This window comes from Yarrowia lipolytica, chromosome 1E (genome assembly GCF_001761485.1).
Source record: "Yarrowia lipolytica chromosome 1E, complete sequence".
NCBI lineage: Eukaryota > Fungi > Ascomycota > Dipodascomycetes > Dipodascales > Yarrowia > Yarrowia lipolytica.
Genome location: NC_090774.1, coordinates 2205313 through 2229744, shown reverse-complemented (window position 1 = coordinate 2229744; position 24432 = coordinate 2205313). Strand labels below are relative to the sequence as shown.

Genomic DNA, 24432 nt, shown 5'->3' with positions numbered 1-24432 from the left:
TGATGAATAAATAATAATACAATAAATAAGAAAAATGCAACTAAATGAATCTGCGCTGGATTTCCTCCAAATCCCCCTGTAGCTCCTTATGTCGTTTGATGTTGCGAGAAACAATGTTCTTGATGCTCAAGGTCAGCTCGTGCTCATGGACCTGGTAGAAGCCGCCAAGCTCGGAGGCCAAGGTGATCTGGGCGTTCTTGGTCTCCATCGACAGTCGTCTGATTTCGTTCTCCGTGATGTGGATACGGTTTTTGATCAGCCGTATCTCCTTCTCTCTGTCATGGAAAAAGTCGCGGAACGTTTTCTTCTCAGAAAGAGCCACCGCATCGGCCTGGAGCTTCACCAACAGCATTTGCTGGAGTCTCAAATGCGAGATTTGAGCTAAAGGATGGGCCAAAGCCAGAGTAGTGGCGTCAGCCATGTTCTGAAGCGACTCAATGTAGCAAGAGAAGACAAACGGCGACGAGTTGTTGATTCGGAAGGTGTCCCCAAGCGTAACCATGGCCGACGACAGATTGGCAATAATGTTCTCTCTGGGAGAGGTTCCGGGGATCTCCTTGAGCTCATCCACAGTCTCCTTCATCAACATCCAAGACTTGCAGTAATCCCTATGGGCATTGCACAATTTGACGCTGGCCTGATGAAGGTTCATGGTAGCCTTTCTCATGAGATCCACCTGTTGCAGCGCATGGCTCACAAACCCTTCAATTTCGTCCATCTCCGGCTCCCCAAGAATAATGTACTCCTCCAGATCCTTCTCCTTCTTGTTTTCGAGCTTCTTGGTCGTGCGCTCCGCCAGATGCGTGTGGCTAATGTCCTGCACAAGAAGCCACTCCCACAGAAGCTCATGGTTGCTGAAGGTCGGGTGCAATAAAAGCGTTCTGAGGAATAGGTTCAGCCGCAGGTGCATGGCATGAAGAATCTCACGAGACGGCCGGTGCGGAATTGCAAAAGGGTTGGTGGGCGTCATGAGAGCAGGGAACCACGAAAGGGGCTGCTCATGTGCAAGCCACTTTTGCAGAAACACAAAGTCGCTGTAAGGACGTCTCACAGCAGACAATTTCCCATCCTGCCGAGTTTTGATAACAAAACACAGCTCGCCATCCGCAATCACAGACCGTAGAATCTCGCAGTATTTGTCGGTTTCTCCCAGATTGGGCTGCAACGACATGTAGCACTCGTCCAAAAAATCGGCAGTGCGCCGGTCGCGTGCAATGTCAAACACATTCATGCCCTTGTTGTCTGTGGGTGCAAAGTCGATACGAGGGTCTTTGCACAGCACCTCAATCGCCTTCAACCGTGCATATTTGGCATGAGCCATGAGTGCCGTCATACCTCGCTTGTTGGGTTGATTGACGTTCACCAGCACATCAGGATGGTTCAACAGCGTGCTGAGAACCTTCTCGTCACTCACAGTATGCAGAAGAGTGTTTCCCTTGGCGTCGGTATGGACTCTCAAATCAACCATACCAGTGGCATCTAGGCACGTCTTGAGAGCGTTCTTGAACAAAGCATGATAATCGGGGTTATCGTAAGATCTGCACAATGAAGAAAGAGGCGTCTGACCCTGGTTATCACGCGCCGTCCAGTTGATGAGGCTTCCAACCTGCTGTTGCAGATACAGAGAATGGAAAAAGTAGTGTCCCACGGACCGTCCATACTCATCACCAACAGACAAGTAGTGAGCCAGATCAGCACAGTCTCTAACTCTGTCAAGGACAAGCTTGATGATGTCTTCATTCTCGGTTCTCAATGCAGACACCAGGAGAGTGCTTCCTTGAACCGATCTATCGGCAAGTATATCTTCTTGGGTGTATCCAAAATGGTCCAAAAGACAAGTCAGAGAGCTCTGTTGATTAGAAGATACAGCGCACATGAGCGCACTTTCTCCAGCAGGGTTCGTGGCTGCAAACACCGTCTTCCAATCAGCATCGTCTCGTTGTAGACCGGATTTCATAGAAGGACGCTCAAAGTCAAATTCTGTGAGATCGCCCTTTTCAACCCGTTCAAAGAACCATCTGTTGGCCTCAGAAATCGCCTCGAGCTGCTCTCTGTTCTCGCCAATGTGGTACATGACAGCTTCGAGAGTACTAAGCATGTATCCCAGCTTTCCAGAGTCCACGGCGTTGGACGAGAAGGACCGAATGTAATAAATAGTCGAGTTTAGATGCGAAATGTTTGCCCGTGCAACCACCACTAGAAGTAGGGAGACCAGAACGTCAGCATTGACCTGAATCGAGTCATCTGTTAGCGTATCAATACACTTCATGAGAGTGTTTTCTAAGAATCGACAATTGCATGGCAACGACTCGTTTGTAGAAGTGTTGGCCAGGGTCTGAAGAACGTTGGCAGCAGCCACAACCTTGGCTTCCCAGTGCTTTTCATTCTCCGGAAGATCAACTTGATTCAAAGAGAGATACTTAATGCTCTCCACAGCCTGGTCAAGAGGTCCATCCTCATTGGTTCGCAAGGCGATCAATGCATTCCACAGCTTTCGCGACAGCTGGCTCTCCACGTACTCGTCAATCTTCTTTTCCAATTGAGTTTCTGTCAGTCGTTGTTCCTCGATAATCCTTCTCACCATCAGCGGGTCTATTGCCTGGACGTACTCAATAGCTCTGTCTGTGGCTCGTTCAAATTCGAGATCCAGCTCCTCCGTGTTGGCTGCCGTGCTGGTGTAGTTATCGAACGTGGTTGCCAGTAGTCGCGAGAGCTGTCTTCCTACGTTTGGGTAGATCAGCAGAATGTCCTCAAAGCTGGGTCCATCGTACTGATTCTGGTCTATTTCTTTGGGCGCTTCGGGCAGCGGTTTCTCCGTCAGATACCCGGAGATCTCGTAGACCAGAAAGTTCTGGAAGCAGGTTCGGGGCAGGTACCAGCACACTGGCGTGTAGACGTACTGGTCGACGATGTTCACGGTGACGTTATTTTTGTAGCCACGGTAGGTCATAACCTGATCGTTTTTGAAGATCACCGTGCGGCCGTTGGCCGACGCAAAGTATCGCGCTCTCTGGTTTTCTCCCGTGTGCGAGATGCGAATCACATGCGAAAATACCGCTTCCGGCGTCAGTTCCGCGTCGCAGTGGTCGTCCAGCGATATTTGCGGCACCAGAATGGCGTAGTTGGAGTGCGCCAGCTGCGCCACCTGGTCTCGAAACTTCTGCGATGGGTTGGGGTGGTTGAATAAAAACGAGAGTAATGGGTTCATTGCAGACATGAGGGGGTCGGTGTAGGTGGTGAGTGGTCGTTGCTCGTAAGTCGCTTTGTTTCTGCTGTCTGTGTCGAGGTTTGTGTCTGTTCTCTCGTCGTATCTCGTCTGCTCTTTTTCAGTATCGCTCTGCGTGTAGATCGGTGCTGGTTTACGTCTTTTTCTACAACACAGCACATCGCCACCACCGGAGTATCATGCATGTTGGGAGTTTAATTGCGACTAACAAGCACGATACTGTAGTGTTAATAAGACGACTAAACAAAGTCGACGAAAAGAGAGACTCGATACTGCGAGTTGTACCACCACAACATGTCTTTGCGAGCAGCATTCTTCCCCGGACAGGGACTGCAGAGACCCCGAATGCTGCAGAAACTGTGGCAACAATCGGCCATAAGAGAAACGCTCAAACCGGCACTGGATCAGCTGAAGACCGAGGTCCAGGAGGTGCTACTGGGCAACAGCAGTCTGGGCGAAGACGAACAAATGAAGCTGATTACACAGACACAAAACGCCCAGCCGGGGATCCTTCTCTCGTCTTACGCCAGCTTCCTAGCCAATCAGGGCGCCAGCAAAAACTACTCCCATCTGCTGGGCCACTCCCTCGGAGAGTACTCGGCTCTGGTGTGTGGAGGCTACCTGACTCTCGAGCAGGGAGTGCAATTGGTCCAGAAGCGGGGCTACTACATGCAACGAGCCAACGACGAGAGTGGCAAGGAAACAGCCATGGTAGCATTGTTGTTGCATCGCACGGTTGACACCAACCGGTTGGTCCAAGCCTGCGAGGGCTGGAACGGAGCCAATGTGGCCAATATCAACAGCAGCGGCCAGGTGGTTCTCAGTGGCGAACGGTCCGCCATCAACGAGCTAGTTGCGCATCTCAAAGCCTCCAAACTGCGGGTTCTGAAGGCAATCCCCCTGAACGTTTCAGCGCCGTTCCATTCCGCCATCATGGCTCCGGTGGTGTCCGAGCTCGATGCGGTTTGTCAGCAGCTCAAGATCCGTCCCGATTTCAGCGCTGACAAGCCGCAGGTGGTATCCAACGCCTCGGGCAAGCCGTTCGGCTCTGCCGACGAGATGTACGAGTCCATGATCGGGTCTCCAGTGCATACAGTCAATTGGCTGGCTAGTGTGGAATACCTAAAACACGTCGGAGTGGTAGAATCGGACGGCTACGGTCCTGGATGTGTCGACATTGGCAAGATGGTGCTGCCAGGAGAGAGATATGACTAAATGGTCTGTCTGGTGAGCAGCTCAGGTGGCCCAAACGTCTCACGTAAGCAGAACCTACTACTGGTTCAGCCGTGAGACATCAGATGACGTTTACCAACGAACGCCGTTGAAACCGTGCTTTGTGTATATCATGTGTGCTCTATAATAGGATTTCGGTTGGAGCGATAACGGAGTTTGGACACCAGAGTTCGCGCATTGCACGATACACCAACGTTTTCACATTATCATGTAAAAAGTGTACATACATACTTTCACAAGATGGTCCAAGTACGATGTAGTGTTGTGCGACGGGTGTGTCTGTGTAATATGTTTGTCCAAATATATATAGGTCGTCAGTAGCCCAAGTTTCTGTTTCCCGACTCTATTTCCTGTCTGGTAGGCTCCTCACCTCCCCGTCACCTCCTCACCACCTCCTGACGTCATGATCGAGACGCTTATCGCCAGTAAAGCCGAACCGAACCGAATCCCCACAATACCCCACAGTGTGCATATCAAACCTACCGGTTGTTGCTCTCTCCAGCCTTACTAAGAAGGAGGCGACGTGGCAGTGGCTCGCGGGAGGATCGGCGGGAAACTCCGGGATATCCGTCGAGAGTTTACACGTGAATGGGCAGCGCAATCCGTTGACGACGATACGACTGGCAAAGTAGCGACGATACCTGCCAGACAGGTGACATGTGCAGGCCGCACTAACAAGGAAACGGGCGCTGGGGGGGCGGGCTTCTAGACTTTGCCCTTGAACAGGAATCTAGTGGGGGCTTGTCTTTCCGCCAATGGGGGAGCGCCTGTTGAGCGACCGTGCATGCTGGAACGCCAAGTGTATGTACAGCTGGTGGTCTCGCAGCGGTATGTGACGGGACTTACATCTCTCGTTTTTTCATGACCACGTTTTCACAGGCTCGGAGGTACGTTAAAGTTTTGAAGGCTGCATCTGAACCGAGGTATGGGGGAGTTTGAAGAGCAACAGTGTTGGGGCTGAGGGGGCCAAGATCGGGGCAAGCAAAGGTCTTAGATCAATTGTGGGGATCCCAAAGGGCCCGTTACCGCCTTCTTCCACCCAATTCGGGTCCCAATTGATCCACTACTGGCTTGCCCAAGTTACCCCAGAAATGCCGCCCCGGATTTCTCCAAAAACCTAATAAGCTTCATGGAACTTGGTGGAAGTGACTTTCTACAGAGTGGAGAGAACCGTGGACACGTGGCAATGGCGCTGACCGTGTCCCCGAGCCGAATCGACGTGAGGGGAGAACGGAGTATCTGCGGTCATGTGACCTTCCAGAGCGGCGTCGCCAGTGTGCACGCGGTGACCCCCAGTTTGGGTCTCTGTCACACGCATACTACCTCGGCTCTCCACATGCTGAACTTTATCTTTCGTGGGGATCATACCGAAAGTTGCAACTACCAGGTGTATATAAAGCCTGGTAGACTCCCCCCACTTTGGACCTCATCCAACCAAGACACACAAAAATGGACCGACTTAACAACCTCGCCACCCAGCTCGAGCAGAACCCCGCCAAGGGCCTCGACGCTATCACCTCCAAGAACCCCGATGACGTTGTCATCACCGCCGCCTACCGAACTGCCCACACCAAGGGAGGCAAGGGTCTGTTCAAGGACACCTCTTCTTCCGAGCTGCTCGCCTCTCTGCTGGAGGGCCTCGTCAAGGAGTCCAAGATCGACCCCAAGCTCATCGGTGATGTCGTCTGCGGAAACGTTCTCGCTGCCGGTGCCGGTGCCACTGAGCACCGAGCTGCCTGCCTTGTTGCCGGCATCCCCGAGACCGTTCCCTTCGTCGCTCTCAACCGACAGTGCTCCTCTGGTCTGATGGCCGTCAACGACGTTGCCAACAAGATCCGAGCCGGCCAGATTGACATTGGTATCGGCTGTGGTGTCGAGTCCATGTCCAACCAGTACGGTCCCAACTCCGTCACCCCCTTCTCCAACAAGTTCCAGAACAACGAGGAGGCTAAGAAGTGCCTGATCCCCATGGGTATCACTTCCGAGAACGTTGCCGCCAAGTACAACGTGTCCCGAAAGGCCCAGGACGCCTTTGCTGCCAAGTCCTACGAGAAGGCCGCCGCTGCCCAGGCCGCCGGCAAGTTCGACCAGGAGATCCTCCCCATCAAGACCACTGTTCTCGATGATGATGACAACGAGAAGGAGGTTACCGTCAACAAGGACGACGGTATCCGACCTGGTGTCACCGCCGAGAAGCTCGGCAAGCTCAAGCCTGCTTTCTCCGCCGAGGGAACCACCCACGCTGGTAACGCCTCTCAGATCTCCGACGGTGCCGGAGCCGTTCTCCTCATGCGACGATCTGTTGCCGAGAAGCTTGGCCAGCCCATCCTTGCCAAGTTTGTCCACTGCAAGACCGTCGGTGTTCCCCCCGAGCTCATGGGAATTGGCCCCGCTTACGCCATTCCTGCTGTCCTTGAGGACCTTGGTCTGACCGTCAACGACGTTGACGTTTTCGAGATCAACGAGGCTTTCGCTTCCCAGGCTCTGTTCTCCATCCAGCATTGTGGAATCGACGAGTCCAAGGTCAACCCCCGAGGTGGTGCCATTGCTATTGGCCACCCTCTGGGAGCCACCGGTGCTCGACAGTTTGCCACTCTGCTCTCCGAGCTTAAGGAGTCTGGCAAGAAGGTCGGTGTCACCTCCATGTGCATTGGTACCGGTATGGGTGCCGCTTCTCTGGTTGTTGCCGAGTAAATGTACATACAAGATTATTTATAGAAATGAATCGCGATCGAACAAAGAGTACGAGTGTACGAGTAGGGGATGATGATAAAAGTGGAAGAAGTTCCGCATCTTTGGATTTATCAACGTGTAGGACGATACTTCCTGTAAAAATGCAATGTCTTTACCATAGGTTCTGCTGTAGATACTTGTACAGTTGCAGACCAGTTGGAGTATAGAATGGTACACTTACCAAAAAGTGTTGATGGTTGTAACTACGATACGGGATCCCCGCTGATATGCCTAAGGAACAATCAAAGAGGAAGATATTAATTCAGAATGCTAGTATACAGTTAGGGATGGTGAGTGTTGGGTGATGCAGGGGAGGTTGTCGAGCGGTTCACTTGAGTGCGTCCCGCTGTTTCATCAAGTGCATTTCAAGAATCCCGTTGGCCATGTGCATTTTGACCTTTTGCGGGTCGATTTTGACCGTTGGCGGAAACCGCACCGTTCTCTGGAAGGAGCCGTTGTGTCGTTCTCCCACCATGAGACAGTCGGACAGATGTGCAAAGGGGTTGGTGTAGTGGCCACTGATGGTCAGGCTGTTGGAGTCTGCGTCGTAGGCGGTTTCCAGGTCCGCCGACCGCACCGCCGGCAGACTTGTCACCACAATGTACATGTTTCCCAGGTCGTAGATGTCGACTGGTGGCGCGAATGGGTCAGTATGGGAGTGTGGGAGAGGAGTAGCTGGTGGCGAGTGGGCCAGGTCTGTTTCGGCATAGTCGGGCATTACAAAGGACATGGGGAGGGCGACGGGAGGCTTTTTGAGGAGTTGAAGAAGAGCTGGGGAAGAAATCAAGTGTCAAGCTTGAAAAAATCGGCTTTTCCATCTCAATTAGTTGCCTACATCGAGCCCATCAGAGTTCATGCACATGCAATGACCTCACAAGACACTGGCATAATTATGGCAGGGCTAATTTTAGCACTCCTCTGACAAAGCCGATGGGCGATGATAAACGCTGTCCACCATCTCGTGATCTTGCGGTTCCACTCCAGGGTATGACCAATCACGGCTGTGTTGCCGTTTCAGTGGGTGGCGACAGGGTGGCAAAGTGACGGTGGCAGTGCTTCACGTGACCTGGTCATACAGAACCGATCGGCCTTTCCCGATGGGCGGATAAATTGTTCCGACGCTATGCCGTATCCGAGATTCGTCGACATTTGCTATGTTATTTTCTGCTCAATTTTGAGATCGACTTTTGGGTCTATTTCGTCGAGAAGATTCCAGAAGGTGGAGGGGCAGTGCAGATGCAGATGCAGTCTGCCATCTAGGGTGATTAGGAGTAGTATCCATGGTGGTGGTATCAGTATCAGGGCTTTAGATGTTGTTTCGCTGCCTATTTAATATCATTTTTGTCATTCGCCAGAGTTGATTGCAAGTTTTTTGAGTAATTTCGAGTAATTGTAAGTAAAATCCAAATAAAAATCCAAGTAAATTGCAAGTAATTTCGAGTAATTTTCGGGTAATTTTCTGGTGATTTTCGAGTAATTGTAAGTAAAATCCAAATATAAATCCAAAGTCATCAAGTAATAACGAGTAACAATAACAAACAAGGAAAATCCATAAAAATCCAAATAAAAATCCAAAGTCATCAAGTAATAACGAGTCACAACAAACAAGGAAAATCAAAGAAAAATCAAAGAAAAATCCACAAATAACCCCCAAAATACAACTACCTGTAACCCCCCAAATATCATTATTATTATCATTATAACCCCATCTGTTTACACAAATTGCACTAGTGCGGCAACCAAAATAAACTCCACCACCGCCTCACTAATATCAACTCTATATGATGACTAATCAACCCGGCCAAAGCCCAGATCCACTCTTTTTTCAGCCCCATCTTCGAAAACACGGTCCAAGCCACAACGGCCGTCTTGTATTCCCCCACAAACACGAACTTCACGCGTGCAAATCTCCATCCGGTGCCGATCATGCGGGGTCGTCTCCCGGGCAACCCTCTGGATGCACCTCACCACCTGTACAGGCTGCACTAAGATTTGAGTCCAAAATTCAGGGGCTTTTGAAAAGACAGTGTCCTATACTGCTTTTACACGCGCGATCTACGATGGAACGAAAAGCTAGCGCCGCCAGCAGTGTTTTTTCGACCGCCAGCAGAGGAGGAGGGGGGATGTCGTCGCCGGACGTGGCCCAGAGCGGCGGGTCTGGAGCCAGTGGAGCTGACACCACTCCTGATTCGGAGGCGCCTGATCAGCCCGAACCATGCTTCATTGGAATCAACATGCCCAGTGCCGACGGCCACTCGTCGCAGCTCATTGTCGACTGTGCGCTGGAGCAGGGCTACGACATGATCACCGCCACCATCACCAACACCCATTACCGAACCAAGGTGGAGCAGAGCATCACTGCCGGACAGCTGACTGTGCCTCCCCCGTCTCTGGACGATGTGACCATCATGCCGGGAGGCTCGCATGTACACTCGACGGTGGTTCTGGCCAGCGCATGGATCGAGCTGGACGCCAAAAACGAAGCCACCGCCGCAATGTCTCTCCAGGTGCTCAAGCATGAGCTGGCCTACGCCTCCTACTGTGGAGTGGCCTTTGCCATCATTCCGGGCCCCAAGAGCCGCAAAAACGTGGCCACCTACGCCCATGCCGTCGCAGCCGCCCTCAGACACTCTCCCTGCATCCAGGTGGCCATTCATCTGCCATTTGCCGAGGCTGACGCAACCCAGAGTAGCCCCCATCTAGGCGGACATGCTCGAAAACCGTCGCAGATGTCAGATCCACTATCCATATGGGAAGTCTGGCACTCAGTGCGCACCATGGCCGGCTATCCGTCATCCTTATCGGTGGCTCTACAGCTCCCCAGAGCTCTACCTCCGCTACACGTGATAGATAGATGGATGGCAGAACCCATCTCTTTCGTCTGCGTGTCAGCAGGCTCCTTTATTCCCAACCCCAAGGGCTACCCAGTGTTCAGTAAGTCGCTACAACAACTTTTGCTACGATGTCTCAAGCTCAAACCTCTGACTTTGCTCCAGGAAGACGCGATGGCAGCTGAAAAGTTCCGAGGAGGGGAACAGGCCTTTCTCATATACCTGAGATATATTTACGCGCGTCGACCGAGTCCGTCGGCACTCGAAAAGTTCTCAGACGGATACCACGACTTTCTGCAGGCGCCTCTGCAACCTCTCGCAGACAATCTCGAAAATGGCACATACGAGGCGTTTGAACAGGACCCAGTCAAATACACGCTGTACGAGGAGGCGATAGGGAAGGCCCTAGTACATCTTGTGCGAGAAAAGAAGAGCGCAACAGGCACTTTTATGGTTTGTGTGGCTGGTGCCGGAAGAGGTCCCCTGGTCGACCGTACTATTGCTGCTGCCACGACTACAAAGACGCAGGTGAAGATTGTAGCAGTGGAGAAGAACCCTGCAGCCTATGTTCAGCTCATGCAACGCAACAACGACGTCTGGAACGCCCAGGGTCACCGTGTGGAAGTGATCATGTCCGACATGCGCACCTACGAAAGCCGGTCCGAGCAATTCTTTGACCTCATCATTTCGGAGCTTCTTGGCTCGTTTGGAGACAATGAACTCTCTCCCGAGTCCCTCGATCCCATCCAGAGACTCTTGCATCCCACCAGAGGCATAATGATCCCTCAGTCATACACTGCATTTGCTGCTCCAGCATTGTCTCCGAAACTGTACAACTCTGTGCTCTCTGGTGGTCCCACACCCGCCCAGGGCCCTCAACAGGGATCTGGAGGCACTACGAGTTCGCCCAATAACTCTTTCAATACCCCCTACGTGGTTATGCTCAAGCAGGTGGATATTTTGGCACAAGCCAAACCTCTGTGGTCGTTTGCACACCCCGGAAACCCTGCTGCGTTCAGCAAAGAAAATATCCACAATACGCGTTTCTCGAAGACATCGTTCGAGATCCCAGCCAAGGCATGTGTGCATGGAATTGCTGGCTACTTTGAGGCTGTTCTCTTCCAGGACGTGTCCCTGTCTACTGTTCCGCATACCAGACACAAGTCTCCAGACATGTTGTCGTGGTTCCCCATTTGGTTTCCGTTGAAGACTCCGATGAACGTGCCCGATCATTCTGAAGCTGACCTTTGCTTCTGGCGAAAGACCGACGGAAAGGTCGTGTGGTACGAGTGGGCGGCAGAGACGTTCTTCAAGCCGCTCCAGAGCGGCCCTCGAATGCGACTGTCATGCTCTGAGATACATAATGTGGGGAGGGAGAGTGTCATGAGACTGTAGACAGATGCTGACCGCGTAGCTGGAGGTGTCTGTCTTTCGGGTACACTTGTAGTCTCGCCCGATAGTATGTGCGTATCTTCAACGTGCTGAGAAAGCGACATAACAGAATGCATTGATGAATCATGAAGGATGAGTGATCCGAAGTCAGCGATGACTCGGATTTAGATGACGTGACATACACAACTGACACTAAGTAGAGGCGAATACGACAGTGACTGGAGCAGGTTGTCTCTGTCTACTGTGGCAAGTTCCGAGATCCTCACTGGCTACGATGGTACCTCGAACAGGTCACCTGTCGCCGAAAAACTATGGGACACGTCGCCGAAACTATGGACACTTGTCGCCGAAAACTATGGACACTGGTCGCCGAAACTACGGCCATTTTCTCTTTCTCTCTATATATTTAGTTGTCGTATCTTTAGAGTGAATGGATTGAAAACTACAGTGCGGATGAAGAGGCAACCGGCCGCGACCCGAAGGCTCTTGTAGGAATTTCTGTGACTCTAGATGACCCTGCGACCGTCCATATCGCCACAAGAGCTTTTTGAACAGAGCCTGTTAATGACCATACTTCCATAGTCCAGATACTGACTGGTATGGGTCTGCCGGCAGACATTGTCGCATCCGAAGAGCCGAGAAGTGATGTTCGCCAGCAGGAAATGTCTTGTTTGGGAATAATGCTTTCAGGAGTATCCGCTCGAAGTTCCGACTCGACAACTGTGTAGCTGGCGACTCGGCACGTATTTCTCCACATGGTTCATCTTGCTCCTCCGGCTCTGGGGACTCTTGGTCTTCAGGTTGTCGGGCTTGTCTGAGTCGGCTGATACCCTGGCTCCCTCTATAGTCCAATGGTGCTGGCTGTCAGTGTCGCAACGGTTCTTAGTTTCGTACTTGTCTTACAAGTAGTAGTTTCTGCGATGGAATCGCTCTTTGCAGTCCTACAAAAGTATGTAAGAGTACTCTGGCCAAAAACGAGTACTGACAGCTGCTCATCAATGGATTGGTATCATTTGACTGTCCTTGACAAGAAGATTCACAGTATCAACGCACGATTCACGGTATCCAAGACAATTCCAACAGATCAGTCATGTTATGCACAAGTACCACTAGTAGACATCTACCTTTGAGTCTTGGCCAATAAACTGAAGAAAGCAGTTATTCAACTCGTCATACCATTGCCGTAACACCTCAACGATCAGAGCCAGCTATCCCTCTTGACCATGCGGTAGGTCTGAACGGAGAAGACGTTGAGAAGTCCTTTGCTGCTCGTCCATGGGGATGAATGGTGCTGGCCATCGTCAGAGTTCAAGATAAAAAGGCGAGGACACACCCTGTCGGTATCTGATGGTAAGTTGGGACGTCAGATCCATATCTTTTTGCCGAAAGGTGCAACTGCGACTGGCCCGACACGTTGGCGGACATCTCTTTTGTTGCAACTAGCGGTGTATGTAGAAACGGAATTACTAAAAGTTGGAGTCATACCAGGGTGAGTTGAAAAGGCTCCAACTTTTGGAAATCCCGTTTCTTCAAAATTGACCTATACCTGAAGGTATCTCCAGTTGGTTAGATGCGTCGGTCGCATACTTGGATATACGCCGATGTGCTTCACAGCCCACACTCCCTGCGATGGCTTCTCACGAGTCCTGAAGCACAGTCAGAAGAACTTGCAGCTACTCTGGCTTGTGGCTGTCAAGATTGGTTGTAGGTGCGTCCAGAGATTCCAAACCACTCAGCCAGCGCAAGTCGCAGCCAGTACCCTCTGATCAGCCTCACAACGCTCTCCCATGTCCAGTTCCGCGTCTCTCCTGATATACGACCTGTTTTTCGCCGCTCCAGGCCAGTCCTCGTCTGATCGATTCGAATTGTGTCGATATCTGTTCCAGAATAACAGAAGATCAGCGTGACCCATAACATGACAGTCAGTCTGGATGACCAACTCAGGGGGCCACAAGTTGTTATCCGACATGTCATTCGACATCTCAGTCAACAGCCAACAACCGCCGGCCTCTGCTCATCGTACTAATACCGTAGTATGTACTGGTATTGTGCGAGTACAAGGCTTGCAAGAAATTAATGATGGACTCAGTGTTGGTTCGGAGAGAGTCACGTGACTCCCATTTGCATTTCCACTCGATGACTAATCTGAATGACCGACGACCGCGACGGTTCCCACTGAGTCCTCATCACCATCCTGAGATGAGGGATCCTTTTATTTATTTATTTTTCTCGCATTTTCCTCATTTTTCTCCTTTTGTTTTTGTTTTATTTTATTTTTATTCAATTCAATTCCAATTCAATTCAATTCTTAAATTCAATTCAATTCAATTCAATTTAATTTAATTTAATTTAATTTAATTTTAATTTAATTTTTTCCCCCATACGCGGTTGTCGATAACCGGTGGGGAAGCAGAGTTTAATTGTGCGGCCAAAATGTTTATAATAGGCTCTGGTGATGAGCAGGCTAATGTCTCGACTGACTATACGACCAGGCCACCGAATCGTTTATCGCCACCAAATCGTTTATCGCCACCAAATCGTTTCTCGACTCTTTTCCACACTTTCCGCTTCCATGTCACGACACCCTAGCCTCAAGGAGCTCGAGAAGGAGCGACCGGCATTCGTAGATCGACCGGGATTCACCTTCACAAACACGCCCAACACGGAGTGGCAGTTTGGAGATGGAGCCAACTCGCAGGATGACGGGTGGAAGAAACACAAAAAGGTGAGCTTCAGTCCCACGGCCGAGGGCCGGCCGCCCATGTTCAATTACAAGCTGCTGATTGGCGCCGTGACCCCCCGGCCCATTGCGTTTCTGTCCACAGTGAGCAAGGACGGAGTGCGGAACCTAGCGCCCTTCTCCTTCTTCAACATGGTGTCGTCAGACCCGCCCGTGTTCGCCATTGGCATGACCCGAACCCCCAACGGCCACAAAGACAGCTGCCAAAACCTGCTCGACACCAAGGAGGCCACCATCAACATCATCAGTGAGTGGTTCGTTGAAGCGGCCAACTCGTGTGCCATTGCCGCGCCCTCCGACGTGGATGAGTGGCTGGTGAGCGGTCTCACCCCCGTGGAGTCTGAAATTGTCAAGCCTGCTCACGTGGCCGAGTCGTGTTTCTCCGTGGAGGTGAAGCTTCTGCATCATTACGATCTGTACTCGGTCGCTGATCCCAACAAGCATACCAACACCACGGTTCTGGTGCAGGCGGTCCAGTTCCACGCCCGCGAGGACGTGATCAACGAGGATCTCAACTTTCTCGACGTGACCAAGATCAAGGCCGTGTCTCGACTCGGAGGCATTTCTTACGGCCGAACCACCGAGGGCTACGAACTGCCTCGAATGGTCCACGCCGACGAGAAGGACAAGGACGAATACAAGAAGGCCGTCCACAGGGAGTAACTACAGATAGAGAATAGATAAGTTATTGCTTATGAACCGGAGAGACATAGTGAGCTGTGACAAAACAATCACAATCCCACCCAACGCATGTCCCTGAGGCATTTAGGAGCACAATGCAAGCGAACGCACGTCCCTGAGTCGTCCGGAAGGATTCCCCACGTGTTCTGGGCGTACTCTGGACGTATTCCCGTCGTTTAGAGTAGTACCTAAACCGCCGAGATATTCTCCTTTGGGTATGACAATGCGATATATGCTCATGTCCTCGTACATACATTGAAGAGATAGCGCCCACCTTGTGTTAATGCGTCTTGGACTCGATGTCTCAGCTTGACTATGCGCCATAGAGCTAAGAATTAGGCTGAAGTACAGCTGGTGTGGTACATTCTCAGTCAGGGGTGTTGAAGGTCCCATTGTGGAGCTTTTCAGAGACATTTGTCGACGTGATAGCAAGGTCCAGTTGATCCGACAAGTTCAAAAGGTTGCTTGACTTGGTCCATGACTTCATTCTATCAACTAGCCCGCCCTTGTACAAGTACCTGCTGGCGTGATAATGGACTTGGAAATTGCAGCTGGAACAATCGAGAGAAGGCTGCATTACTGTCTCAAACGTTGTCTTGTGCGCTGTGCAGTTCCCCCATGGAAGGTGCAGTCTCATATACGTTTCATTGTTACAAGTTATGCCGATCGGCTTGTCCAACCTGCATCATGGACAAGCACTAAGACAGTATTAAACCGTGCAGACATGTTTCACCCGCACAGTATCGTCTGCACAGCTGGTATTGCTTGTTTCACAATTGCTTTTTTCCTGTATGACTATCTTATTCCTATGTGCTCGTGTACATACAAGTACCGCGCTTGTACATACTGTAGTTTGACTCTGGTCACTCCTCCTTGTGCACAATCTGGTCCACGTTATCCCGGACCTCCTTGTCCTTGTTCTGCTTCTGCCACTCGGTTGCATCGTAGATCTTTTCCTCCACGGCGAGAATGCCGCATTCATCGAACATTCGCAGCACCTTCTCGGCATCTTCCACCGAGTAGTTGGCCAGAACCTTGTTGATTTCCTCCAGCTTGCCGGACTCGACCGCCTTCTGCATCTCAGGCGACAGCTCGCCAAAAACCTTCATGGCGTCCGCGTCATCCTGGGGCGGCTGGTTCACCACAATCTCCGTGTTGGGGTCGACGGCATGCAGCTGGATCTGCTCATTTTCCTCCTCGCTCTCCTTCTTGAGAATCTCGCACCGCGTCTTGACATGGTTGATGGTGAACGCCACGTCTTTCTTGAGCACCTCGAGAGCGGGGTGGCCCTGAGGTTGCAGGATCCGCTCAAAGAAGTTTCTGTAGCCGTTGGGGCCCAGCTGCGCACAGTACTGCAATAAAATGGCATTGTGAACCGTTCTCTCCATGTCGGCAGTCTTGCCGGCAAGTTGCAGTTGGAACCCCTCCATAACCAGCGCATCCTTCTCCTTCTCGGTGCAAATCTCGGGGTGTTTCGAAACAAACCGGTAGCACTCCTTGAGATCATCAGCGGGAATCTCGGCAAACTTGCGGGCAGCAGGAGACGGATCAGAATAGTCATCATCTGTGTCGTCAGAAGCCTTGGCCAGCGTGCTCTCAACAGGAGCGTCAGAAGAAGTCGACTGTCCAGGACTGTTGAGAGTCTCCATGGTGGTCTCGGTCTTCTTGGGCCGTTCCAGATCGGCCAGATCGTCTTCTCCAGCATCGGGCTCTGCAGTCTTGTTCAAAACTGTAGAGTTGTAGACATCGTGCACGTCCTCGGAGGTGATGTACTTTGCCTTTTCGTCGTAGAGCTCGGCTAGGCGCTCTCGGTGGCTCTTGTCGTGGTCCACCAGCTTGTCTCTATGTTCCTTCAGCTTGTCGTAGAAGGTGGCGCCGTTGTCGGTATCCACGTCGGGTTTGATCATGTCCAGAAGACTCTCCAGCATGTCGTCACAGTTCATCTGCTCCCCTTCTTTCTGGGGATTGGGCGCGGTGGGGGTATCTTTGGCCTTGAGACCCTCTTTGGACTTGACCAGCAGCTCCTCAATGGAGTCTTTGGCCAGCTGCGCCTGAGGCAGACTAAGCAGCTTGTCCAGACGCTCCACCAGCTCCACATCGATCTTCATGGTGAGCTCCAGCGACGCAATCTCCATCTTATTTCGATCTCTCTTCTCATGGATGTCTCGTTGCTTCCATCGGATGAACGATTTCTTGTCCACGTTGGGATGCACCTCCACGTCCGAGTCGTCCGACAGTTCAATCTTGTCCCATTTCGAGTAATCCAGCACCATTCTTGTTTGTGTCTGATGTTGAGATGGGGATCAAGTATACAGTATATATATATGGTTTGCTGTAGGGCAGTGTCACGTGGAGAGGTTTGAGGTAGATGCATAGAAAAAGGGGTACGAGAAAGATAACTGGATAAATGAGCACGTGAGACGGATAATTGAGACTGGAAGATGCGATTTCAAACGAAAAAACCGCTCCTTTCTTATCAATTGCGCCCAATACCACCCCCTTTCCAGGTTCTTCCAGAACACTCTACTTGAACGTTATTGTTACTTGGCCTAATAGTTGACGAGTATGTACTGTACGTAGGCAGCCAGTCTCGTCTCCAGTATTCATATCATATAAATAACATCAACATTTTGGACAGCAATGTTATCATCGCTCTATAGTAATCAAGGGAACACCTCAATGGGCTGACTAACAACGGGCAGGAAAATAGCCGAGAAGAGCAGCAGAGAAATCTCGGGAGCGCCCAAAAGAGGCATCTTCTTGGTCACCTGCTTGCTACGTCGCTGCTGACGTCGTCGAGACCAGATTCCCAGGGCTGCCACGCATATGCCTCCAGTTGCCCAGGTGTAGACTTGTGAGAACTTGGACCATGTGCTGAGCGCATTTTCCAGCTGCTGATCAGAGAGATGGTCAATGAGGCCGGTGGTTCGGCTCCAGAGAAGAGCCAGAGTTCCCAGCGGCTGCAGATTGACGGCAAAGATTGGGTATCCGATGAGAATGAGCGGTGAGTAGTTTTCGTACAGAGTTTCTGCGTCAATGTCGAGTTTTTTGGCCAGACGGGCTTCGGACTTGCTCGCGGTCTCAATGGCGCCCTGCTTGAGTCCGCGGATGGCGTAGATGGCTGTGAAGACGGGGAAAGCGGCCGAGAAGAGCGTGTTGATGGCCACGTTTCCTGTGAGTTGCCAGGTGAATTCTCCACTTGCGGGCATGGTGGTATCTGGAGAAGGGCGACTGGGGGAGGTGATGAGGGAGAGTTTGATTCCAAGAGAGTTGATGGAAGTCAGCCGTGAGTTTGTGGATGTTGATGGGCGGTCATCATGTGAGAAGGTCTTGTTTTTTGTCGTTTATAATCCACCATAGCGCAACTATCACATGTCTGACAAGTCTGAAAAGTCCCTAGTTGGTCCGTAGTTGGCATACCAGTAGAGACCTGCTCACTATGGGCAAATAGGGTTAGCAAGTTAGGGAGATAAGCCGAGCGGCGGGGGTGGGTGGGTGAACAGTAGGGGGGTGTTTGGGGGGGTTGAAAAATACTTAAAATAGAGAAAAATATCCAGTAATATAGAAGAGTCGTTTCCGCGAATTTTGGATATTTTTTCGAAATATAAACCCACCCAGAGGGGTGGTCTAATCGCGTTTCTCTCTCCCCGATAAAGCAACCGATAAAGCACCCCAACATATCCTCCCACCTTCCGAGTTAATTAATTGAATTTCCGACTAGCAGTAGAGCTGTGTGCGACTGACTCCAACAGACCATCCCCACACCAACGACTCTGGTCTATATGGACATTCTGGAATTTGTGCAGTGGGTGGGGGGCGACCTCGGGGTGGCGGCGACCGAAACGCTGGTCTCAGACTCCGCCCAGATCACCCCCACACTCTCGTCTATCACGGCCCAGACAGCCACGGCCACGATTCAGTCTGCCCCTCCGTTTGCCGACACTCTGCAGCAAAACCTCGAGTTCTGGCTCAAGCCCGAGTCCAAGTTCACCATCCACGTGGTCTACATTGTTAGCTCGTACGCGTCAACGTCGGTCATCATGGCCGTCATCATGAACCGAATGTGGGAGTTTGCACAGCGCCGAAGAGCCACGGTGCTGCCGGCTGCCAGCCAGACCATGGCACGAAGTATCCCCATCATGCTGTCTCTGCCGCACCTGTGGCGACTGTTTAAGGCCTCTGCAACCTGGGGTCCCAGCTGGATCGGCGCTCTGGCGCGCTACCTGCTGCCGGCATCTTCGCTCACAAAAGACACCCTGACCGACGCCTACCCAGGTATGTTCAGGTGCATCTGCATCTCCCAGCTCGTCGAGACGTTCGTGTCGCTCATCCAGGGCCAGGTGCCGTACTCAGAGTCCAACATGTCTCTGATAGAGTACTCTCTGTCGTTCCACGAAGCGGCCCAGCTCAAGGAGCCGGTTCCCGAGATTATCGTCATATGCTTGATGGGGCTCGTGAGCCACGTATTTATTCACCTGCTGGCCATCTTCAAACTCAACAGATACAGGCTTATCCCCTCGGCTCTGGTGGGTCTGTCGTTCCTAGCCTTCTTCCAGGTTCAGGCCATGAAGGGAAGACTGCTCAACTTCCCGCTGATTCTGGTGTTGGGTTTCATGCCCCAGGTCATCTACACCTACGTCATCTTCAGCACAGTCGTCATGGAGGTGGCCACTATGCTCATGACAGGCAAAAGGGTGCCCTCCATTCTGTTTGAACGTGTGTCCCTCTCGCAGGACTTCTACACCTGGTTCGAGGTTGTCAGCAACAACGTTACCAAGTCTGCGTCAAAAAACAGATACATTAACGCCGGATACCTGGAGACGCCTTCCGAGACCTGGATTGACCAGCAGCTTCGGTTCTTCCGTGATCCGAACAGAACTCGAGAACTGGGAAGCTCGCCGGGGTACGGCAACCAAGTCTTTATGCCCCCTGATGGGGTCAAGCAGTTGATAGACCAGTACAATGTGGGTATTGCCAACCAGCTCATGGACCGCGTTCGTGTTTACGTTGAGTTTCTGCGCATCTATTCCCTCATGGTCTTTTTTACTCTGAGAGGCATGCTCCGGTCTATTTTCCAGTCCAAGGCTCAGCAGCCGCATACTCAAAGCTTCCACACTTCCGACGGCGAAACGATAACGATTCTGTCGGCGTCGTTTGCTGATGAATCAGAAGAGGAGGACTACGTGTATACCGAACCTGTCTACGACGAGGATGATATGGCGTACGAGTTGCACTCGGATTATGGAAGTGAGGAAGACGAGGAGTGGGGTGACGAGGTGTACGACGACGAGGGAATGCATAGCGACGACGTTTTGGAAGAGCAGATGATGGTCTCAGAGACCATTGCAGAACAGGCCATTCTTTCTGAATCGTCTTCTGGAACAGAAACTGAAGAGACTACCAATACTAGTCGACAGCACAAGAGCCGACTTCGAAAACGTCGCCAGTCAGAACTCCAGACATTGTACGACCCCTCGGAACTAACATCCATCATCTCCCAGCCTAATGCGAAGGAGTCCAAGATTCTGACTGCCCACATGAACCAACATCGGCTGACACGGTCCAAGTTTGGTCTGTTGGCTGAAGACGAGGGAACAAAACTCGCCCAGGTGATTATGGAGGCGCGACAACGATATGAAGGCATGGAGCGCAAGGACGAACGACGGTACTGTGTTGTTTGTCAGTACGAAGAACGGTCCGTCATTGTGTGGCCTTGCCGATGTTTTGCTCTGTGTGGAATTTGTCGCCATGAGTTGCAGTGGAAGAACTTCAAGGGATGTGTGTGTTGTCGGCGGGATGTTGAGTCTTACTCCAGTGTCTTCCTTCCATGAAAGGAAGACCCTGAAGACACAGTCTTATGTGGGTTTGCATGTTGAAGCAGTTTTATAAGTTATAATAATGATGAGATGAAAGGTGTTGATCATCTGGCGATTTTCGGTATTTTAGAAAGAGTTTCGATAATGCACCGATTTCTTATCTCAACCTTGTTTGGTGATCCGAGGTTTGTCGGACACAGCGAGCGTCGATCCTATGTATATATGTATATATATTTATGGATCCAAGGTAAAGCTATCCTTGTCGTTGTCTGTATTAGCATCTTCAGACCTTTGACAGGTCTGGGTGTATCCAGTATCTTCTGTTTTGTGGGGCGATTGAGCTCAGCCAACAGAATATCTTATCTCGGGACTTCTGGTTGTTTGGAGTTACCAACACGATCATGAGCGTATAGGGTGTCGTAAAGGGGGTATAGAGAGTGTAGAGGCTCTTTATTGCTGTTTTGGTGTTATTATTGTATTGTTGGTCCAGATTTTTCGTTTTCTATCTTTTACATTCACACATTTTTAATATATGTGTATATATATTTTTTCGGCATACATTCATTTATTTATAACTTTGGCTTTGAAAGAATATATATATTATATATAATTTCACCAAAAAACCTGATAAAGTAAACTCTCTCGAATGTGGCAAAACTACATACGAGTACATATAGTACCTCTAGCTACCCAAGCTTGTATTATATGTGGCTATTGTATTGTACTGTTTTATGTTCTCATTTGACGTAGTTGGATACTCCTCACTATTACTCGGTCATACTTACCCTTACTACTGTAGATCATTAATTGACATTACTTAACAATTACTTGACATTACTTGACATTACTTGACCCACTCCACCTCAACTAACTCTATAAATAACTCTATATAAATAGCAAGACTTCACGAGCGAGGGTAGGAAAGACTCCGGTATAACATATATATCTTCACAACTCCCATCTTACTCCGACACTCGAAACCCCAGATATGTTCTTCACCGCATAAGAGTGGCTACTCTCTTTACAATACCCCTGCAGTGGCGATCTGCTTTCTGACGCGAGTACGAGCAACTCAACTACAGTCCAGTTAGCACTGGAGCTACAAGTACAGTAGCAGCCACAAGTAGAAGGTACATTTTCCTACGTAGAAGGTACTGGCAGCTCCTACCAACCCTCTCTTTCGATCTTGTCTCGTTTCTCTTAGAGTTGGTCACAAGCTGTCACTCTACTGGACTCGAAATAACGCTTATCACCCCTTGGGCAGATCACCGTCCCCTCTCGGGGCTATTTTTCTGAGGAAAAAAAAAAGGGGGGTAAGCCAAGGGGAAACGGAGGATGTATAGCGCGGGAAAAATGGGGAAAAAAAGGAAAGCAATTAAAAACAAATCAAAGGGGAGCGAGCACATGACCCACTAGTCCACACAGCCCCGTCCCCCGCCGCCACGGGCTTGTCTACCGTCTCGGTTGTTGGCTGTTCTTTCCTCGGACTACTTTTACGAGGGCACAGCCTCGATGCGAAAATACAGTTCGAATGCCGTTGGGATGCACTGGAAATAGACACTTCATCAGCTAATCGTTTTCATCACCAGCACCAGCACCAACACACAGTCACGGAAAAACCACAGCAACGATGGGGTTCAAAAAGATGTTCAAAAAGAAGGATCCGACCGAGTCGGAGATCCGGGAGTCGATGCAAGACGCGGGTCTGTTGGTCAAGACCGACGTCAACGGCTACAACCGAAACAAGTTCGATGCATACAAAAACTACGCCGCCCAGGTGACCCAGAAGTCGTCTGCGGCTCCTCCGGCGGCCCGAAGCAACCCCTACGCCGTCCAGAACCAACAGCCCAGCGGAGGAAACCCCTACGCCGCCGCCGCCGCAGGTGGAGCGTCCGGATCACCATACGGAGGCAGTGATCCATACAGCAATGGAGGTGGCGGCAACGGCGGTAGCAACAGCAACGGCGGTAGCAACAGCAACGGCGGTGTAGCAACGGCAGCCCCCTACAAAATGAAAAAACGGTGGCAACAACCGCCGCTCCCCCGCCCGCCACAAAAACAGTCCCTACAGCATGCCTCAGAATGGAGCACCACCAAAAGAATCCCCAGCCAAGTCGTCCAAGTTCAAGCGGTTTGGACGAAGCAAAAAGGAAGAGGCACCTCCACCCCTGGAAGACCCACGACTTCGACCGCGCCAATACGTGGCTCCCACAGACTACAACGACGCAGAACGAGACGACTACGAGCCCGTTTATGACGTGGGACTGCCCGAGGAGCCCGAGCTGCCCCCGCCCCCCATGCCAGGTGCCGTCAACCCCTACGCATCTGCCAACCAGGGCTACGGATCGCGGTTTGGCAACGTTGACCGGGAGCTCGAGGAGGACAAGACTGCGCTGTTTGGACCTCGAGACGATCCGCCCATGGACAGCAGCTACAACCCGGCCCTGTCTGAGCAGCCCAAGTACGCCGAGTCGGTCATGTCTATGCCTCGACAAGAGCTGTCTCAAAAGGTGCGTCAGAAAGAACCGCCTGCTGCGCCTGCTCCTCAGACGGCTGCCGTGGCCGAGTATTCCGAGGCGACCGTGGCGGTTGATGAGGAAGAGGATCTGCTTCTGGGAGGAGGGTCTACTCTCAACCTCGGCCGGGTCGACTCGTACTCATACGGCAACGAGCAGGAGTACGGCAAGCAAAACTACACGTACAACTACAACCAGGGCCACGAGTTTGACACGGTGCTTGAGGAGGAGGAGAAGACGGAGCAGGAGCAGGAGGATGAGGACGTGGAGGCCGTCAAGCAGCAGATTCGGTTCACCAAGCAACAGTCTGCCGCTTCGACTCGAAACGCCCTTCGACACGCCGCCGAGGCCGAGGAGAGTGGCCGAAATACCCTTGGTATGCTTGGATCTCAAGGTGAACGGCTCTACAACATCCACAGCACTCTGGCTTTGGCCACCACACAACACAAGATTGCCGAGGATAAGGCCAAGGAGCTGAAGACAGTGACGCGGTCCATGTTCGCTCCTCACGTGAGCAACCCGTTCAACTCGAAGCGACGAGCTCAGGAGAAGGAGGACCGCATCCGCCGAGAGCGGGCGGTGGCGCAGGTGGAGAGGGAGCAGCGACGCCGAGACGCTTACGACTCGCAACAGCGAGTGGTGGGTGCTCTGGACGGTGTGGGCGAGAAGTCCAAGCACCGAAAGGAGATGATGAGCAAGTACGGCAGCCGACCGGGCCGAGACCGATACCAGTTTGAGGCCGACGAAGAGGATGATATTCTGGAAGACGAGATTGACAATAATCTCGACGAGCTCAGCAACGCTGCTGGCCGTCTGAAGAAGCTGGGTTTGGCCATGAATGAGGAGGTGGAGCAGCAGAATGAGAAGCTGGACCAGATTGCCGAGCAGACGGACGATTTGGACATTTCTGTACATCTCAATACCGCTCGTCTTGCTGGTATTCACTAGTACCTGTACTTGTCCAGAGCCAGCAAAGTGCGTTCTCTCTGGCCATACTGTCCTCTGCACTTTCTCACGGTGATTCCAGACTCTTCACATGTAATTATTATAGTGTCCGACGAAATTGAATCTCATACTAACTCGATAGATATCGTCATGTGTAATATCGTCTCGTACGTGGCATGCCATTACAAGTATTTTTTTAATTTATAATCGTACAGTAATCAACCATGACTTGAGCTAGTTGAAAGTTTTGTTAAAGTCAGAACCAGTTTCGGGGTTACAATACATACCATGCTCGCAGAGTTGTGTGAATCTATATTGA

General features: G+C 51.3%; 11 protein-coding genes across 11 annotated transcripts; 6 read left to right on the top strand and 5 right to left on the bottom strand.

The window, feature by feature from the left end:
* Positions 1-40: 40 nt before the first annotated feature.
* YALI1_E22265g (uncharacterized protein) lies at positions 41-3217 on the bottom strand (the record flags this gene model as incomplete). The annotated part of the gene is made up of 1 exon (XM_504111.3): positions 41-3217. One exon carries the CDS (start codon positions 3215-3217, stop codon positions 41-43), a length of 3177 nt encoding a protein of 1058 aa, XP_504111.3.
* Positions 3218-3520: 303 nt separating this feature from the next.
* YALI1_E22262g (uncharacterized protein) lies at positions 3521-4441 on the top strand (the record flags this gene model as incomplete). Its single annotated transcript, XM_504110.3, has 1 exon — positions 3521-4441. The coding sequence occupies one exon, from the start codon at positions 3521-3523 to the stop codon at positions 4439-4441; it is 921 nt and encodes a 306-aa protein (XP_504110.3).
* Positions 4442-4580: 139 nt separating this feature from the next.
* YALI1_E22245g (uncharacterized protein) lies at positions 4581-5245 on the bottom strand (the record flags this gene model as incomplete). The annotated part of the gene is made up of 3 exons (XM_068283055.1): positions 4581-4800; positions 4849-5130; positions 5184-5245. The coding sequence occupies 3 exons, from the start codon at positions 5243-5245 to the stop codon at positions 4581-4583; spliced, it is 564 nt and encodes a 187-aa protein (XP_068139156.1).
* A 663-nt stretch (positions 5246-5908) lies between these two features.
* YALI1_E22238g (uncharacterized protein) lies at positions 5909-7153 on the top strand (the record flags this gene model as incomplete). The annotated part of the gene is made up of 1 exon (XM_504109.3): positions 5909-7153. One exon carries the CDS (start codon positions 5909-5911, stop codon positions 7151-7153), a length of 1245 nt encoding a protein of 414 aa, XP_504109.1.
* A 367-nt stretch (positions 7154-7520) lies between these two features.
* YALI1_E22218g (uncharacterized protein) lies at positions 7521-7922 on the bottom strand (the record flags this gene model as incomplete). Its single annotated transcript, XM_504108.4, has 1 exon — positions 7521-7922. One exon carries the CDS (start codon positions 7920-7922, stop codon positions 7521-7523), a length of 402 nt encoding a protein of 133 aa, XP_504108.2.
* Positions 7923-8973: 1051 nt separating this feature from the next.
* YALI1_E22207g (uncharacterized protein) lies at positions 8974-11418 on the top strand (the record flags this gene model as incomplete). The annotated part of the gene is made up of 1 exon (XM_504107.3): positions 8974-11418. One exon carries the CDS (start codon positions 8974-8976, stop codon positions 11416-11418), a length of 2445 nt encoding a protein of 814 aa, XP_504107.3.
* A 2452-nt stretch (positions 11419-13870) lies between these two features.
* On the top strand, positions 13871-14818 carry YALI1_E22159g (uncharacterized protein; the record flags this gene model as incomplete). The annotated part of the gene is made up of 1 exon (XM_504106.3): positions 13871-14818. The coding sequence occupies one exon, from the start codon at positions 13871-13873 to the stop codon at positions 14816-14818; it is 948 nt and encodes a 315-aa protein (XP_504106.3).
* Positions 14819-15699: 881 nt separating this feature from the next.
* YALI1_E22126g (uncharacterized protein) lies at positions 15700-17109 on the bottom strand (the record flags this gene model as incomplete). Its single annotated transcript, XM_504105.3, has 1 exon — positions 15700-17109. The coding sequence occupies one exon, from the start codon at positions 17107-17109 to the stop codon at positions 15700-15702; it is 1410 nt and encodes a 469-aa protein (XP_504105.1).
* A 390-nt stretch (positions 17110-17499) lies between these two features.
* YALI1_E22117g (uncharacterized protein) lies at positions 17500-18045 on the bottom strand (the record flags this gene model as incomplete). The annotated part of the gene is made up of 1 exon (XM_504104.3): positions 17500-18045. One exon carries the CDS (start codon positions 18043-18045, stop codon positions 17500-17502), a length of 546 nt encoding a protein of 181 aa, XP_504104.1.
* A 573-nt stretch (positions 18046-18618) lies between these two features.
* YALI1_E22111g (uncharacterized protein) lies at positions 18619-20667 on the top strand (the record flags this gene model as incomplete). Its single annotated transcript, XM_504103.2, has 1 exon — positions 18619-20667. The coding sequence occupies one exon, from the start codon at positions 18619-18621 to the stop codon at positions 20665-20667; it is 2049 nt and encodes a 682-aa protein (XP_504103.2).
* A 2057-nt stretch (positions 20668-22724) lies between these two features.
* On the top strand, positions 22725-24116 carry YALI1_E22070g (uncharacterized protein; the record flags this gene model as incomplete). The annotated part of the gene is made up of 1 exon (XM_504102.3): positions 22725-24116. The coding sequence occupies one exon, from the start codon at positions 22725-22727 to the stop codon at positions 24114-24116; it is 1392 nt and encodes a 463-aa protein (XP_504102.2).
* Between the last annotated feature and the right edge of the window lie 316 nt (positions 24117-24432).